At 44.1% G+C, this 19946-nt stretch overlaps 1 protein-coding gene across 1 annotated transcript in view; it reads right to left on the bottom strand.

The window, feature by feature from the left end:
• Positions 1–19946, bottom strand: part of LOC118400931 (melanopsin-A-like) — a 64349-nt gene that overhangs the window by 38761 nt on the left and 5642 nt on the right. The window contains exons 2-3 of the mRNA XM_035797967.2: positions 6053–6198; positions 5087–5220 (exon numbers count right to left, since the gene is read on the bottom strand). Coding sequence (XP_035653860.1) covers positions 5087–5220; positions 6053–6198 — 280 coding nt within the window. The remainder of the gene's footprint in view (positions 1–5086; positions 5221–6052; positions 6199–19946) is intronic.

Below are 19946 nucleotides of genomic sequence, written 5' to 3'. Positions count from 1 at the left end.
ATAAACCTAATGCAATGGTACAATTAAGCACTGTATGTGGTGCTGTAGGTTTAATAAAATGTATCGAAAAACAAGCCATTTGTTAGTTGTTTTCAACAACAATAAATACATGTAAAATGTAATGATATCATAAAATCGCCCCCAAAAAGACACAATGCACTGCTGTTGAACCAGCCTTCATTATAGTAGGGCTAGGGTAAGGGTAGCCTATGGAGAGATGTGGGTTTTAAAGATGTGAAATGATGGGAAACAAGTCATTGTTACAGGAAAATAACTTCTAAATATGAGGTTTCCCGGTGTTCACAGAGGTTCTCATCTCTCATTTCATGATGGGCATGGACACGTAGCCTACATCATGGAGGGGGTTTTACGCACCTCCAAAGCATGGCTAAAATAATGAACGCCTGCCTACAGTACGTAGATAAAAATGGAATGTCAGCTCACTGTTTTGCTCTTCTCAAATTTGATATTTTAATAAAGCTTCAGTGATTTAGATTTCGTTCCATGCAGTCTCACGAGCCAAACCCTTTATAAACGGTTTTGACTCTCATCTGATCGCAAGCAAGCTGATATAAGACAGGTAAATTACCCATCCTTCCGCAACAGTTTGAAAATAGCAGAGTGCTGGCTTTAACAGGTTGAAATAGCAAACTACAGGTGTTTGACACTAGTGCTATCTTAAGGTCAGGCAAAAATAGAGCCGTGATGTCATCTTGCTCAGTGTTTGAGAATTAGTTGCTTATTATATGCTACCCTTTTTCCCTGATTCTTTACTGGGTGTGCAATATCAAGAGTCCCTAGTGTGGTCCCAATCAAATGATCCATAGCCTATACACTTAGCTATAGGTCTAGGCTATTTATTTTAATTTTTTTATTTTACCTTTACTTAACCAGGCAAGTCAGTTAAGAACAAATTCTTATTTTCAATGACGGCCTAGGAACAGTGGGTTAACTGCCTGTTCAGGGGCAGAACGACAGATTTGTACCTTGTCAGCTCGGGGGTTTGAACTTGCAACCTTCCAGTTCCAACGCTCTAACCACTAGGCTACCCTGCCGCCCCAAACGCTATACGAAGAGCATGCTCGGAGAAGCACAGGGCTAAGTTGTATTTCTAAGAAAATTCACTTACACACTGCAATGGAAACGCTATGCCAATCATGAGCCCTGGCCAAAAAAATGCAATATCTGTGTACACAGACGAGGCCTACTGATGTCCTGTTCAGCTTGAGAGGGATAGCGCAAAGATGAGAAGGACTGGAGCTAGGCTTGCTACTGTTATAATTGATTTGAATTAAAACAATATGTTTCGTTGCCCATAATGATATTTATCAGAATAATTGACCTCGCAATAAGCCATATTCAAGTCATTTACATAACTTACATTAGTTTTAAGTGGCAGCAGCTGAGATGGACAGCGCATGGGTGCTGAAAGTAGGCTACTTCTAGAAGTACTAATTCATATAAACAGTCTTTGGGCCTCCCGAGTGGCACAGAGGTCTAAGGCACTTAATCGCAGTGCTCGAGGTGTCAATACAGACCCGGGTTTGATCCCAGGCTGTGTCGCAGCCGGCCGCGACAGGGAGACCCATTAGGCGGTGCACAATTGGCTTAGCGTTGTCCAGGTTAGGGAAAGGTTTGGCCGACCACGATGTCCTTGTCCCATCGCGCTCGAGCGACTCCTTGTGCAGGCTGGGCACATGCACACTGACTTCGGTCACCAGTTGTACAACGTTTCCTCTGACACATTGGTGCAGCTGGCTTCCAGGTTAAGTGAGCAGTGTGTCAAGAAGCAGTGCGGCTTGGCAGGGTTGTGTTTCGGAGGATGCAAGACTCATGACCTTCGCCTCTCCCGAGTTTGTATAGGAGTTGCAGTGATGGGACAAGACTGTAACTACCAATTGGGGAGGAAAAAAATATTCATTTTACTTTGACTTTAGGCTACTAACAACAAGACTATCCATTTTTTTAACAATAGCCTGTATAGAAATCAAAACCTCTCTGGTGCTGCAGCATGCGCTCATTCGTTGGCATGCTCTGTTGTGATATTAAAGGATTCTGCTTGTCTCCAGTCATGTAAAATAACGTAGAATTGCATGACATGCATCTATAAAAGGCATTCTCAGACCCCAAATAAGATGACAGATTCAATTCATGCAGTGCTTTTAATTATAATGGAGGTCTTTTCCCCCTTACCCTTGTCCGCAGTAGAATGTGAATCCACAACCTTCTGGCTACTTTGCCATGTAGGCTAATGCTTACAAAACGAAGAACAAAACTGCATATCTAGAGGCTCTGGTCTGTCCTAGGAGTGAGGGTAATGGGTTCGCTGCTATTTCATTTACATGTTTTAATTATTATTTTGGTTATAAGGGAGTGTCATGACGTTGGCCTCTCTGGGTATAGCTGCCTCCACCTTTCCTCCTTCAACTAGGTTGCTGTGGTCAGAGAGACGTCATAATTCCTGAGAGGATCTCCTCATGGACACATAGTAGAGAGAGAGTAAACTTTCATAGAGGACAAAGGAAATCCTTCCACCTCACAGAACTTGAGGTACGAACAAATTTCATGTTCCGGAGAAAGTATAAAAGATCGGTGAAGAACCAGCTACGAACTGGTCTGTTTGTCACAACTTGGGAAATTTCATGGGAGACGGTGTGGCCACATTACCATAACGCTGTTTGTTGTATAAGATGAATGAGTGAGTATGATACTGTTTGTATAATTGTATAATTGTGTAATATGATTTTGGACTGTTTAATGAAGAAAAATACAATTCCCTTTTGATTTAAACTAAGTCAGAGGACCGCCCCTGAGCCCAGTTAGGGTCAGAAATCCTGGGACAGCCTTTTCTGCCATTCCAAATAAAAAACCCACTCGGGTTTTCGATCAGCAGACCGAGCTTACCTCAATTACGAGATGGTTAAAGGTTGCAGACCATGTTTTTCTACATTAGGAGGACAAAGTTTGTAGACCATTGCTGAATCTTTTAACCATACCACGCGGTTAAACTCTTAGACTATCGATACCGACAGAATAATAACAAGTCTTTGATATTAATTACTAGTCTGCAGCTAGGAATTCGGTATCATTGAACGCGAAGAACGACAACCGCCGAAACATCCATTCTATAACGAATGTCACTTTGAACTATCCCCTCTAACCAAGACAGAGAGAGAGAGGGAGAGAGACGGAAATTCTACGAAAGACACACTGAGCATAAATATATATATTGATTGCAATTGTTCCCGAATGAGTGAGTGTGTAAAGGATTAGCATTTCTATTGTTATAATTATCACTCTGTAGTGACTTCTTAGTCGACCCCCACTTCCCATTTTGTCTAACAAGCCGCCATGCCGGTTCAGCCCACTAGGGCACATTCTCCTATCATTTCATGTAACCACATTTGCCATGTTTGTTGTTTGTTTATGCATTTATGTGAATTACTTTAGTTAGTAATAAATAAATGATTTAAGACAATTGATGTATGGCTGACTCATAGTGAAGACTGGGTTTGTGCAGATAACCAACAATTTACGACGTTTGGAATGAGACTAACGTAAGGTAAAGTAAATAATTCATTCATTCGAAGACTAATTGATCAGATCAAATATGTGAACAGTTATTTTAGGAAATTATAACTTTGTAATCTGAATATTTTTCCATGGTGCCCTGACTTCCTAGTTAATTAGTTACGTGATTAATCAGTTGATCGCGTAATAACTAATTACAGAGAATCAGTCTTCAGTTAATGATAGTAAAGACACGACAGGAGGGACACCCTTTTTCAAGCATTCAGGGAGTGTCAGGTAAAAAATATATTTTACTGAAAGAGAGGGCCATACATTTTCATTTCAGAGAGATCTGTTTTTCTCCAGGTATCCCCCATAATAAATAATGTACAGTCACTTAGTTGAAAAACAGTAGGTGGGATTATTACTCTCATGCTATGCAAAAATGACATGGCAGATTGGGATGGGATTTAAATGACAGATGTTGTGATTTGTGCTTGTGCACATAATTACATATCTCCCCCAGTAAAATGAATCCCCCGCGAGTAGGGCTTTAGTGTTCATCCAAAGCTGTCTTTGATTGAAATAGATGCAGATAAAAAACCTCAAGGTCTGCCTTATTGTCTGTATCTCTAGGCAACAACTCATTAACTAGGCTTCCATTCACCGTTGAAAGACTGGAAGCCGAGTATTTGCAGAAAAAGGCATGCACATTGTAATGGGTTGGCCTGTTTCCATTAAACTGGCATGTTGTGGTTGAAAAGCTGTGCATCCTGAAGTAGTGCAAATAAAAAGCACTTTATCGCATAAGTTTCCATGAAGTTAATAATAAACAGAAGCTCAATGTGTTCCCATCACATTTTGTGGTCGCAAAAGTGTAGGTTACATGTTGAGATAAGAACAAGATCATTTTTATTTGATAATTGGCAGCCAAGCACCAATCATCATGTCACCAGCATACAAATAACGCCTTTGATGTGTATTGGACATTTGCATCAGGCTGGTCAACTTAACCACCATACACGTGTGTTCATCACAACTTAATCCATCTGCCTAATAAACTCTTCGTGCTTTTTTCACGTTGTGGTGGGAGGACAACATATCATTGTGACTAAGTTTACTTTGACATGATGGTAATTATATCAATATTTGCACATAAAAGCATTTTCCACCGCAATTGTCACAATCTATTTCACAGACAAAGAAATGATCCTCCCTTGTGTAGCGTATTTTGTTTTGTCGACATTAGGACGTTTTCACAAAAAAAATGTGCTGTTTCCATCAGGCTTCAGTTCATCCCTCTGCATAAAATGGTAGAAAGAAACATGGTGTACGGTACAAAATAAACACATTCTCCTCTTTCATCATACACTTCTACCTCTTGCCATTCCCCACCTATTCTGTTCAACTTAATTATCTTGGAATCAATTCCTTCATTCCACCTCCTTCCAGTCAATAATAAGAAAGAAGCTAGGTTTCCATATTCAAGTAATGTATAGATGTTTTCAGTTTTTCTCAGAAAAGTCTGATTGGAAAATAATTGACCTCAGGTGAGTTAGAAGGTGGTGTGGAGTACCTTTCTCCCCGAAGATCCATCTTTTATGCATGGAGGTGGTGAAGAAGATGGGTGCCTGTGTGAGGCACATCAGGAGGTCAGTGATGGCCAGGTTAATGATGAACATGTTGGCCGGAGTCCTCAGTGACCTGCTCCTGTAGAACACAGCACAGGGAAAGGCATGATTCAATTTGACACACACACACACACACACACACACACACACACACACACACACACACACACACACACACACACACACACACACACACACACACACACACACACACACACACACACACACACACACACACACATATTAACCCCAGCATAATGCTGTAACATTCCCACAAATGGTAGGTCAGTGTAATCAAAGTGTTATTGTACTGAAATTACATAGTTCCTCTCTGTCTATGGAAAGAGCTTGTGTTCCACTTCCAGTATATCTGCATATGTGTGTGTGTGTGTGTGTGTGTGTGTGTGTGTGTGTGTGTGTGTGTGTGTGTGTGTGTGTGTGTGTGTGTGTGTGTGTGTGTGTGTGTGTCTATATACACAATGAGTCATCATGGTGGGAGAGAAATGGCATCTCCACACAAAGCATTGAAAGCGAAGCGCGTTACACACAACCCAGAACAATGTAATGTCAAGCCAAATAGTGTGTTTGGGATGAAGGAAAGACAACTACGAATGTGAAAACACTTGCAATTGCAGCTTGTGCGACAGGTTCTTTTATTTTACACAATGCGGATCAACTGAGACACACTGATAAACAACTGAGACGACAGAGCCACATATGACAGATGGAGGGATAGTGAGACGACAAAACCTCAGCATCAACTCCACATTCTCTTGCTGCAAGAAACTGCCACAGAATTATAATTGATCAAATTATAGGTGTGTGTGAGAGAGAGAGAGAGAGAGAGAGAGAGAGAGAGAGAGAGAGAGAGAGAGAGAGTTATGGTACAATGGGAAGCTCCTGTCCCTTACCTGCTGAAGGCATAGATAACCAGGAAGTTGCCCACCATGCCGGTGATGCCGATAGCCAGAATGACTACCCCTATAGTGTAATGGACATGGTCAGGTACATCCACAGTTGGGAAGGGGTGGCGAGAGGCTTCCTGCACCATGGCCATCTACAGGTAAAACAAAATAACGGTATTTAAACAGGAGCCTGATGGCATGACAAAACTGTGGGAAATGAACCATATCCACTTATTAATCATGTAGGAAGAGGAATGCATAGTATAACCCCAAAATGCTGGTAGGTTGTAAGTAAATCAATTTGTTAGCAATGTTTTCAAATTACTGTACTGTACTGAAATATACACTACCGGTCAAAGGTCTTAGAACACCTACTCATTCAAGGTTTTGTCTTTATTTGTACTATTTTCAACATTGTAGAATAATAGTGAAGACATCAAAACTATGAAATAACACATATGGAATCTTGTAACCAAAAAAGTGTTAAACAGATTCTTCAAATAGCCACCCTTTGCCTTGATGACATTTTTGCACACTCTTGGCATTCTCTCAACCAGCTTCACCTGGAATGCTTTTCCAACAGTCTTGAAGGAGTTCCCACATACGCTGAGCACTTGTCTGCTTTTCCTTCACTCTGCGGTCAGACTCATCCCAAACCATCTCAATTGGGTTGAGGTCAGGGAATTGTGGAGTCCACGTTGGGTCATTGTCCTGTTGAAAAACAAATGATAGTCCCACTAAGCCCAAACCAGATGGGATAGCGTATTGCTGCAGAATGCTGTGGTAGCCATGCTGGTTAAGTGTGCCTTGAATTCTAAATAAATCACTGACAGTGTCACCAGCAAAGAATCCCCACCCCATCACACCTACTCCTCTTCGGTGGGAAATACACATGCAGAGATCCTCCATTCACCCACACAGCAAAGAAATCTCCAATTTGGACTCCAGACCAAAGGACAAATTTCCACCGGTCTAATGTCCATTGCTCTTGTTTCTTGGCCCAAGCAAGTCTCTTCTTATTGGTGTCCTTTAGTAGTGGTTTCTTGCAGCAATTCGACCATGAAGGCCTGATTCACTCAGTCTCCTCTGAACAATTGATGTTGAGATGTGTCTGTTACTTGAACTCTGCGAAGCATTTATTGGGCTGCAATTTCTGAGGCTGGTAACTCTAATGAACTTATCCTCTGCAGCAGAAGTAACTCTGGGTCTTCCATTCCTGTGGTGGTCCTCATGAGAGCCTGTTTCATCATAGCGCTTGATGGTTTTGGCGACTGTACTTGAAACTTTCAAAGTTCTTGAAATGTTCCATATTGACTGACCTTCAAGTCTTAAAGTAACGATAGACTGTTATTTCTCTGCTTATTTGAGATGTTGCCATGATATGGACTTGGTCTTTTACCAAATAGGGCTATCTTCTGTATACCACCCCTACCTTGTCACAACACAAATATCAGGAATCAAGGTAAGACCCAGATGCAGACTGAAGTAACTATGTTTATTGTAGCAACAGAGGCAGGCAAAGACAGGTCAAGGCAGGCAGGGGTTGATAAACCACGGTAAGGCAAAGGTACCGGACGGCAGGCAGGCTCAGGGACAGGCCAGACAGAGAGGTCAGACGGGCTAGTACAGGGTCCGGACAGGCAAAGGTCAAAAACCAGGAGGACGTGACAAGAGAGGCTGGGAACAGCTAGGCACTGACAGGAAACTGTCTGGTAAGCTTGACCAAACAAGACAAACTGGCAACAAACAGACAGAGAACACAGGTACAAATACACAGAGGATAATTGGGAAGATGGGCAACACCTGGAGGGGGGTGGAGACAAGCACAAGGACAGGTGAAACAGATCAGGGCGTGACAACAAATGATTGGCTCAAACGCATTAAGAAGGAAAGACATTCCACAAATGTACTTTTATAAAGGCACACCTGCTATTTGAAATGCATTCCAGGTGACTACCTCAGGAAGCTGGATGAGAGAATACCAAGAGTGTGCAAAGCTGTCATCAAGGCAAAGGGTGGCTTTTTGAAGAATCTCAAATATAAGATATATCTTGATTTGTTTAAACCTTTAATTTGGTTACTACATGATTCCATATGTGTTATTTCATAGTTTTGATGTCTTAACTATTAATCTACAATGTGGAAAATAGTACAAATAAAGAAAAACCCCTGAATGAGTAGGTGTGACCAAACCTTTGGCTGGTGCTGTTTGTTAGCAAAAACCTCCAGAGAACTTATTTAGCATGTTTTGGTGTTCGAGTTAGGCGAACATTCCCTTAATATCAAACAGAACTTATCCAGAATGTAGTTACCATGTTCTCTGAATATCCCATATTAATGTTCTAGACACATTTCATGGGACGTTGCAACAACATTCGTGTCCAGTTTTCTGAAGGGTTAGGGGAATATTCCATCAACATCACAACAAACATACACAGAACATGGTTGCCATGTTCTCAGAAAATAAGATATGAATGTTCTAGACACGTTTCATGGGAACATTACAAGAGCATTCACGTGTCAAGTTTTCTGAGGGTAAGGGACAGATTGCAATCTACTGGGGGAGGGGTGGTTCAAAATAGGGGAGGGTTGACAAACCTTTTTTTTTTGCTTTGAGGGTTGTGTTTTTTTTTTTTATTGGGCCCAGTGGAGGGTAGTGCATTTTATTCCTTGGTTTACTATATCATTTCTTCCATCCTCGCCAAATGTACTCATCTGCTTGCGTGCTCCTCCCCTATATCAAGGTGTTTTGGTACTTTTCCGTGTGCTAACTTTTACTATACCACAGGTCAGTATAGTCTACCAGTCTAACGGTCCATCCTGCCCTCTGTCCACCATTCATAGTGACAATAGTGCAAGGTGGATCGTTTGTGCAGATCTGCAATAGGCTAATTAGCAATCATACCACACATAAAAGCATTACATTTTTTGTTGTTGCAATTTCCAATATGAATCCACAAGTACAAATAGGAATAGCTGATAGGTAGCGGAGAGGCCATGTGCGCATTAAATAACAGTAAAGACATGACACATGTGCCTATTGATCTGGTTTAGGGACAATACAATTATCCTACCTGGACGAGCCTACAACACCACAATGCAATGAATATATATGTATATGGGGTGGCAGGTAACTCTGAAATGCACACATGGTTTCTATGCAGATTTTTAGAATATTCACATGAAAATCTGTCACCAATTGGAAGGAAACCTAGCTATAGACACGCACAAGACTCTGGCAAGTGCGCTAGTCCAGTGTCACATTGATTATGCCGGTACATCATGGTTCCCACCAGCAGTCCCAAACATCTAAAGAATAAGCTACAGACCAGCCAAGCAAGCTTGTAAGATTTGTACTTCAACTCCCCCCTCATACTCATCTTGAGGTTGAGCATTTTTTTGTCTGTGTCTCTGTGTCTCTGTGTCTCTGTAATTGTATAGTGAAACTGAGCAAAAAAAGAAACGTCCTATCACTGTCAACCGTGTTTAATTTCAGAAAACGTGTAAATATTTGTTTGAACATTAGATTCAACAACTGATACATAAACTGAACAAGTTCTACAGACATGTGACTAACAAAAATTGAATAATGTGTCCCTGAACAAAGGAGGGGTCAAAATCAAAAGTAACAGGCAGTATCTGGTGTGGCCACCAGCTTCATTAAGTACTGCAGTCCATCTCCTCCTCATGGATTGCACCAGATTTGCCAGTTCTTGCTGTGAGATGTTACCCCACTCTTCCACCAAGGCACCTGTAAGTTTCCGGACATTTCTGGGGGGGGAATTGTCCTAGCCCTCACCCTCCGATCCAACAGGTCCCAGACGTGCTCAATGGGATTGAGATCTGGGCTCTCCGCTGGCCGTGGCAGAACACTGATATTCCTGTCTTGCAGGAAATCACACAAAACGAGCAGTATGGCTGGTGACATTGTCATGTTGGAGGGTCATGTCAGGATGAGCCTGCAGCAAGGGTACCACATGAGGGAGGAGGATGTCTTCCCTGTAACACAGCGTTGAAATTGTCTGCAATGACAACAAGCTCAGTCTGATGCTGTGACACTGCCCCAGACCATGACGGATCCTCCACCTCCAAATCAATCCCACTCCAGCCCTCGGTGTAATGCTCATTCCTTCGACGATAAACGCGAATCTCTTCAGTGAAGAGCATTTTTTACCAGTCCTGTCTGGTCCAGCGACGGTGGGGTTTGTGCCCATAGGCGACGTTGTTGCCGGTGATGTCTGGTGAGGACCTGCCTTTACAACAGGCCAACAACAGGCCAACCGATCCTGTGCAGGTGTTGTTACACATGGTCTGCCACTGCAAGGCGATCAGCTGTACGTCCTGTCTCACTGTAGCGCTGTCTTAGGCGTCTCATAGCTTCACCTGGAATGCTTTTCCAACAGTTTTGAAGGAGTTCCCACATACGCTGAGCACTTGTCTGCTTTTCCTTCACTCTGCAGTCAGACTCATCCCAAACCATCTCAATTGAGTTGAGATCGAGAATTGTAGAGGCCAGGTCATCTGATGAAGCACTCCATCACTCTCCTTCTTGGTAAAAAAGCCCTTACATGGCCTGGAGGTGTGTTGGGTCAATAAATGCTTCACATCTGCGGGACTTCTTGTCGCAGGCTTCTTGTCCATGACGAAGAAACTAGTCGACGCAGGAAAAGTGAACGTGCGGATGAAACCTTGTTGGAGTGCCTCTTGGATGTAATCCTCCATGGCCTGGGTCTTAACCACCGACAGAGGGTAGATGCGTCTGCATGGAGGCGCAGACCCTGCCAGCAGGTCACTGGCACAGTCCCAGCGGCGATGAGGGGGAAGACAGGTGGTGCGGATCTTGGAGAATACCTCCCGCAGGTCCTGGTATACTTCAGGGATGTTAGGCTGAAGGGCAAGCACAGGACTCTCAACCGACGTGGAAGCAGGTCCTCTGGCATTTGGGTGACCAGTCTGATTCTCATCCTCGACCAGGGGCTGGTGGAATTATGGAATTGAAGCCAAGAGAGGCCGAGGATGATCTTGTGATGAATGGGCTCCACAGGGAGGGTGAGTGGTTGGGTGATGTGTGTGATGGTTCCGGATCCTAGTAGCCGATTATCAAGGGCTTGAACCGGGAAAGGAGAGGAGAGTGGGTATGTGATGATGTTAAGAGAGGAGGCAAGGGTCTGGTCAATAAAGTTCCCCGCGGCACCCGGAATCCACTAACGCTGTAGACATAGTACATGAGGGACAGTCAACTAGAGTGATGGACACCAAAAAGAGTTTAGCAGAGAGTGATGGAAGATGGAATACTCACTCCTGCCCTATGAGGTGGAAGATCACATGCCTGTCCCTCTGCTCTTGTGGAGCCCTTATTAGGAAGTTCCGGACACTGCTGGAACCGGTGCCCCCCTTGACCACAATACAGACAGAGCCCCAGCTGTCTCCGTCTGCATCATTCCGCCGCGGGGAGGCGTGAGACCGCTACCTCCATGGGTTCAGGCTCTGATCCAGAGTGTTCCCTGAGGGAGGGAGAGAAGTGATAAGTATCGACGCTCCTGTAGTAGGTTATTCAGACAGATGGCCATTGCAATGAGTGCGTCCAAAGAGAGGTTGTCGTCTCGACCGGCCAACTCTGTCTGGACATCCTCTCACAGAACTCTTCGGAATAGCGTGCAAAGCGCCAGCTCGTTCCATCCGCTGGATGCTGCTACTGTACGGAAGGTGAGCGCGTACTCGGCAGCTGTCTGGTCCCCCTGCCGTAATTGGAGTAAGCGCTCACCCTCCTCTCTGCCCTTTGGGGGATGATCGAAGATGCATTTGAACAGAGCTATGAACCCCTCATATGAAGCTAGCTCCTCCTCTCCCAGACGGCCATGGCCCATTCCAAAGCATGCCCAGTCAGCAGAGAAATAACCTTGGTAACCTTGGACCTCTCGTATTGGGGGCTTCCCTGTGGTGCGTAAAGTAGAGGGAGCACTGAAATAGGAAGCCACGGCATATAGATGGGGTGCCGCCATATTTATCCGGGAGGGACAAACGTGCATCGCTGACCTGAGCGGGTTGCTGAATGGGCTGTTGTACTGGATCGCTGGTTCGACTGGTTGTAGTGTATCCTCCGCTAGTTGACGGCAACGCCTCCCGGGTATGTTCAAGACATTGCGAATAACCTCTCCCATAGCCATCCCCAGTTGTGCTAGCTGGTCCTGGTGTTGATGTAGAAGGTATCCTGCTCATTCACCATCTGGGAGATATTTTGTTCTCCTGCTGCTTCCATGGTTTGAGTCAGTATTCAACATAACAGACAACATAACAGTAGCATCTTTGCATGAACACAGGATCAATACTTACTAGGGAAGGAACCTAAGGGAGTGCCAGATATAGGGGAGGTAATAAGTGTGGTAATGGAGTCCTGGTGTGCCTCATGATGACGTACAGGTGCGTGTAATGATTGATGCCAGGTGTGTGTAATGATGGATCCCAGGACCGGTGGTTAGTATACAGGCGAACGCCAGAGGGGAGGAGCGGGAGAAGGCATGACACTACATTAATGTGGATGCTATCATGATTACGGATAATCCTGAATGAATCGTGAATCATGATGAGTGAGAAAGTTAGACGCACAAGTATCAATATCCGTAATCATGGTAGCATCCACATTAATGTAGTGTTTAGAAACATTATATTCTTATTTACAATACAGGTGATTCCAAAATGACACAATATATTATTTACCATTCATTTCTATTTGGGCACAAAATTTGTAGTCACAAGCTTGATGTAATCATTGCGTGCTAGGAATATGGGACTATGTACAAAAAGGGCTGTAATTTCTAAACGGTTCACTCGTTACGGATGAAAATACCCTCGAATTAAAGCTGACAATCTGCACTTCATCCTCATAGTCATTTTATAATTTCAAATCCAAAGTGCTGATGTACAGAGCCAAAACAAAAAATATGCCATGTCCCAATACTTTTGGGGCTCGTTGTATGTAATTGGAAAACACTGTATGTTAAAAGCACTGTTTCTGTGTGCCCCTAATCTTGTTAGAGACAAAGAGCTGTGAATGGATCAGTGGTTCACCAATCAGGGCCTTGATGGGCTTGGCAACAGGAACAAGGGGTGGTGTGTAAACACATTTTTGGGGGGGAGAACGTTTCTTTAAGACCATCAGGCGACGTCCTAAAAACGTCTTTAGGGATGACCCTGGAACAAGCTTTGAACTAGACAAAAACCTCCAGGGGACCATGACAGAACGTCCTATGTTTTAAACGTCATTGGACACATGAATGTTCCTGCATGGTTCCCATGAAAAGTTTCTAGGACATTAATATCTTATATTCATAGAACATGGCAACCGCATTCTGGGCAAGTTCTATTTGACATTAAGGGAATGGTCTCTTGAAAACAGTCCTTGCACATCACTGGAACATTCCTATAAAGATCTTAGGTAATGAACAAATGAGACTCTTAAGGAAACGTCTCTAAAGTTGTGGGAGTGTTTGTTGTTAGCCGGGTAGTGCATCCTGGTTTCCGCTCTTGCCATTTTAATCAGTGGCTAATTTAGACTTGGGCAGTCAGTGACATTAATTCATCAACTAGGCTCCAGGGGAAAACAAAAACTATCAGGACTGTGATTGTAGACCACTGGAGAGTTATACCCCCCGATTTAGACCATGACACTGTTTTCAACCTTTTCCTTTTCTCTACAAGGCTGAAAAAATATAAAAAATAATAATAATTATTATTAAGTGATTATCCAGCCTTAAAGCACTAAGCAGACTAACTCTGCATATAATCATCTGGATTCGTTTTCCTCCACTGTGAATAATTACTGTCACATTCACTGGCCATCTGAGAAATGAACTTCGCTGAGCTTCAATATGAATGAAGAGCCGTTTGTATTCAAAAACTCGAAGGACAGTTTCCTTATTCACTCTCACAAATTAAAATCAATACGCAAACATCACCGTTTTTAAATCCTTCTCCATCCGGAGTGTCTCCGGAATGGTTTTAATGAAGAGAACATTTGGTTGAGTTCGTAGCGCAGGGTACGCAGGGTCAACTTCCTGCTCGACTGCTCTGAAGCCGCCGCGAGAGGACACAAATCAACAGGGATAAATGTCCCCACCAACACAGGCGTGATGGAATAAATAAGACCAGGCGAAATCTCCCTGTCATTTCAAGTCTCAGTCACTTCAGACTGAGTGGAATGTACGCATATGCATGGTGGTCTCACACTGCCCCACTCTCACAGAGTCTAACAGGGAGAAGGGGGCGCAGGTAAGAACATTGTGAAATAAAATGATGAGGAGGAGAAAGAGGAAGAGGAAGGGGAAGAAAATGAGGAGAAGGGGAGGAGGGGTAGCAGAGGAAATGGATGTCAATTATGAGGAGGAATGGGAGGAGATGGAAGAAGAGGAAGAGGACAATCATTATGACGAGGAGGAGTAGGACAATTATGAGGACAACAATGATGATAATGGCCCACACACAAATACACCCGAACAAATAGTCCAAGGCCACTAGCTCTGTAGACAAAGACCTTGAATTCCTTTGATAACTTCAGATGAACCACACCCGTCTGCGATGCATCCCCCAGGTGGCAGTGTTTGACAACCACTAAGAGAAGTGTTTGAACTGGGTTTAGATACAAAGCCCCCAAACTTTGCCTGTCCACAGATCAAACAGGAAGAAGAGTCAGAGGTGCTACATCAGACAGTCAGACAGGGTGGTATAATGGAAAAGATATATCCTGGACAGAATACCAGCATATGTCAGGGGTTATAAGGGAGCTTTGTCTGGGATAGTGTGGGCTTCTCCAGCGAACTTACACAACAAAAAGAAAACAATGGGTTCCACATTGAACTCTTGGAGCCAATGTTAAGCTGAAGATCTCAACTTTTATGGCAGTCAATAATCTTACTTACTCTGTCATCATCACACCACTATTTTGATCCACTGACACCTTGGATATGTCCACTGGAATGATTTTACCAGGAGTGATTACTAGGGGTATTACAACTTGTTTTCTATTGTGACTATGCACTGTAAAAAAACTAATAGCTGTTTCAACTAAATATTATTAAGCAATTGGTTTCACAGACTTTTTTTTTGTTTAATTCAACTTTTTGGTCAAAGTGTTACCTGAAGTTCTCCCAAACTTAGCTCCAACATGAGAAAACTTGTGCAAAAATGATCTCAATTTAAAATGATGTGTTTGCTCAAATTGTCTCATATGTTCATTCAACAAAACATTTTTATTTGGGCATCTTAGCTATAACTAGTTGCACAGTGAGTGCTTTTAACATACAATGTTTTCAACTTACATATTTGACACACTTGAATGAATGTTCATTTATACAGTAATTAATCTTCAACAACCTCCCCTAGAGATTTGAACTCCAAACCTGTAAGTTCACAACACTTCAATCTTCCTGCTGCGCCACCATGTCTGTGTTGAAATTGAGTTTATCTGTATTGCCACACCTTGCACTTCAAAGTAAACAGTACACTCAAGAAAAACAATTTTATTTATCATAGTGATTAAGGAGTAACATTAAAATAGAGTAATATGCCCCACTAACATTAGATGAAAAAATGCTTAAATAAGTAAATCAAATCAATTATGAGAGAATATTCAAATGAACTGATAACTGACATAGACATGGTGGCATAGCAGGAGTATCAGAATGCCATGCGTCAAGAGGTAGAGTTAAAATCACAGGTGAGGACATGTTGAATAATAATTACTGTATAAATGAATATAATCAATGTGTTGAAAACATTGTATGTGAAAAACACTGTGTGTGTAACCAGTTGCACACATGAATACCAGGTGTGTGGGAAAACAAGACAAAACAAATGGAAAATGAAAAATGGATCGGCGATGGCTAGAAGACCGGTGACGTCGACTGCCGAACACCGCCCGAACAAGGAGAGGAACCGACATCGGCAGAAGTCGTGACAGTACCCCCCACCCCACCCCCCCCCTTGATGCAACGGCTCCAGCAGCGCGCCGTCACCAGCCTCGGGGACGACCCGGAGGGTGAGGCGCAGGGCGATCCGGACGGAGACGGTGGAACTCCCGCAGTATTGAAGGGTCCAACACATCCTCCACCGGAACACGGCATCTCTCCTCCGTACCATACCTCTCCCAGTCCAGGAGGTACTGAAGGCCTCTCGCCCGATGCCTCGATGTCCAGAGGGGGGTGGAGGAACCTCCCGCACCTCAGACTCATGGAGCGGGCCAGCAACCACCGGCCTGAGGAGAGACACATGGAACGAGGGGTTAATACGGTAATCGGGGGAAGCTGTAACCTGTAACTTACCTCGTTCAGTCTCCTCAGGACTTTAAATGGCCCCACAAACCGCGGACCCAGCTTTCGGCAGGGCAGGCGGATGGGCAGGTTTCGGGTCGAGAGCCAGACCCGGTCCCCCGGTGCGAACACCGGGGCCTCAGTACAGTGACGGTCTGCGCCGGCTTTCTGGCGCAGCATGACGCGCTGAAGATGAACATGTTTCCTCCGTGCGCCGGAACCAGTTGTCCACCGCAGGAGCCTCGGTCTGACTCTGATGCCAAGGAGACAGAACCGGCTGATACAGTATGCACTGGAAGGGGGAGTGGTTAGTGGAGGAGTGGCGGAGCGAGTTCTGGGCCATCTCTGCCCAGGGCATGAACACTGCCCACTCCCCCGGCCGGTCCTGGCAATAAGACCTCGAAAACCTACCCACATCCTGGTTTACTCTCTCCACCTGCCCATTACTCAGGTGAAAACCAAAGGTAAGGCTGATCGAGACCCCCAGACGTTCCATGAATGCCCTCCAGACCGTCGAAGTGAACTGGGGACCCAGAACAGACACTATGTCCTCAGGCACCCCGTAGTGCCGGAAGACGTGAGTAAACAAGGCCTCCACAGTCTGTAGGGCCATAGGGAGACTGGGCAGAGGGAGGAGACGGCAGGACTTAGAGAAACGATCCACAACAGCCAGGATTGTGGTGTTTCCCTGTGATGGCAGAAGATCGGTCAGGAAATCGATTGACAGGTGTGACCATGGCCACTGTGGATCGGGTAAGGGGTGTAGCTTACCTCTGGGCAGGTGCCTAGGAGCCTTACACTGGGTGCACACAGAGCAGGAGGAAACATAAACCCTCACTTAGCCAAAGTGGGCCAACAGTACTTCCCGCTCAGACAGCGCACCATCCGACCGATGCCTGGATGACCAGAGGAGGGTGAAGTGTGGGCCCAATAGATCAGCCGGTCTCGGACAGCAGATAGAACATACAGAAGAAGCCCAGCAGAACATTGGAGGCGAGCGGGCTCTGCACGCAACGCCTGCTCAATGTCCGCATCCAGCTCCCACACTACCGGCACCACCAGGCAGGAGGCCCGGGAGTATGGGGGTGGGATCCATGAGCCGCTCCTCTGTGTCATACAGCCGGGACAGTGCGTCTGCCTTCACGTTCTGGGAACCTGGTCTGTAAGAAAGGGTGAAAACACAACGGGTGAAAAACATGGCACGCCTAGCCTGGCGAGGGTTCAGTCTCCTCGCTGCCCGGATGTACTCCAGATTGCGGTGGTCAGTCCAGATGAGAAAAGGGTGTTTAGCCCCCTCAAGCCAATGTCTCCACGCCTTCAAAGCCTTGACGACAGCCAACATCTCCCGGTCCCCCAAGTCATAGTTTTGCTCCGCCGGGCTGAGTTTCCTCGAGAAGAAGGCACAGGGGTTGAGCTTTGGTGGCGTACCCGAGCGCTGAAAGGGCACGGCTCCTATCCCAGCCTCGGACGCGTCCACCTCCACTATGAATGCCAAAGAGGGATCCGGATGGGCCAGCACGGGAGCCGGGGTAAACAGAGCCCTCAGGTGACCAAAGGCCCTGTCCATCTCAGGAGTCGGGAGTCGGGAGTCGGGAGTCGGGAGTCGGGAGTCGGGCTTCGGTAGAAGTTATGACAGAGAGGTTGGCAGCCAATAAGATACTTAATTCCTAAAAATATATTTCAACAATGCCTATAATGTTTTTAATTCGATTTTTCCTTTCAAAAGCAGCTCACACTTAGAACATGTAAGAATGAACTATAGCCATTGAATTCTACCATGCAAATATGCTGTTCATTATAGTGAAATAATGCACACTTTATAATGCCCTTCAAGCCAATTATAAACAAGTATTCAACAATGCCATGGTATGAATAGGAAATATATATATTTTTAAATGCACATCTGGACAGCACTTTATTTATCCATTTCCTTTTATTTCACTTAGCCAAGACAGTTTCCACCATTCATATTATTATTGTTACGCCCTGACCTTAGTTATTTTTGTTTTCTTTATTATTTTGGTTAGATCAGAGTGTGACTAGGGTGGGTATGATAGTTTTATATTGTCTAGGGGGTTTTGTATATCATGGGGTTTTTGTAAGTCTAGGTATTTGTATGTCTATGGTGGCCTGAATTGGTTCCCAATCAGAGGCAGCTGTTTATCGTTGTCTCTGATTGGGGACCATATTTAGGTAGCCATTTTGTCTAGGTTATTTGTGGGTTCTTATTCTATGTTTAGTTACCTGTCTGCACTACTCATATTTGCGTCACGGTTCATTTTGTTTGTTTGTTTGTTCAGTATTCTTTCTTTATTAAAGAAGAATGTACGCTTACGACGCTGCGCCTTTGTCTCCTCCATACAACGAATGTGACAATTATATGCGACAGATGACTCATGATATTAACTGTCTCTGGCTACACATTTAAAAAAAAAAAAAGAAAGAGTTTTTCTATGGAAGACAACCTGATTCACTCAACAAAACATGTATTTGGGCCAGCCAGGAGGTTCAGTCAATGTGGGTATTCTTCCGCATGATCTCAAAGTGCGCTGGATCACAGGAAGGGCTGAACAAAAAAACATAAAAGCTTTGCCCTTTCAATGAACAGATAAGCAGTGATGCATCAAGGGTGAAAAAAATAAACTTTGAAGAAAATACCCAACATGGTTTTTGAAAAGGCACCTGTTTAGATCTTTGCTTTCTGAGCTGTAAAATTCTCTCTGCCCATATTTAGGTGAATGCAGGTCAGCTATGAGACCATTAGGTACTAATAAACAGTGCAATACTGATCATAATCTGATGCTAATTGTTTGAAAAGAGATCGGAGCACTGGTCATTATCCCCAACACCGGGCTGCCATTTCCGAACAAAAAGGTACAGCACTCAAATGACAGTAAGAAATCTCAAAAGCTTTTTAAACATTCTGGCTTAATGAACATGCTTCAGATTGCTTGCTTACTACATATAGCCCAGGAGGAGAACTTCTGTCATAGTGCCACTAAAGACCAACTGAGATCTGTCTGGCTGACTAAAGAGTTCCTTCCTGGCACCACTATTCTGCAGAGGTTCATTAAAATGTTTTGTTGAGTTTGATCATATCTGAATAGTTTTGCTTATTAAAAAGCATCCCTCTATAAGGGGATGAAAATACTCCTGTTGTAACGTTGAGATCCTCTGGGATTCTTTTCTCTTTTCATTAGTGAAGCAGCAGCCGTGGTTTCTTCCCACACGAGATCAGACTACACTGCTGCCTCACACACAGAGTAACGGGAGTTTTTGTTGTGTGATTGTGTGTGCCTGCGCGCGCACGTGCGTGTGTGTGTGTGCGTGCTAAAGGCAGTCAACCCTTGAGTCTTACAAAATACATCAGGGTATACAGTATTTAGGTCATTGTGTCTCTAGTTGAATCTTTTCTAACAGCATCAATTACATCATGGAATCATTCTCGTTTCATCCTCTAATGCACCTGTACAGTCTAATTGTCAGTTCTAATGTGCAATACTGTCATCAAGGCAAAGGGTGGCTACTTTGAAGAATCTAAAATCTAAACTATATTTTGATTTGTTTAACACTTTTTTTTCCTACAATGTCATAGT

Source organism: Oncorhynchus keta, chromosome 2 (genome assembly GCF_023373465.1).
Source record: "Oncorhynchus keta strain PuntledgeMale-10-30-2019 chromosome 2, Oket_V2, whole genome shotgun sequence".
Lineage (NCBI taxonomy): Eukaryota > Metazoa > Chordata > Actinopteri > Salmoniformes > Salmonidae > Oncorhynchus > Oncorhynchus keta.
This window is presented reverse-complemented; position numbering and strand designations above follow the sequence as displayed.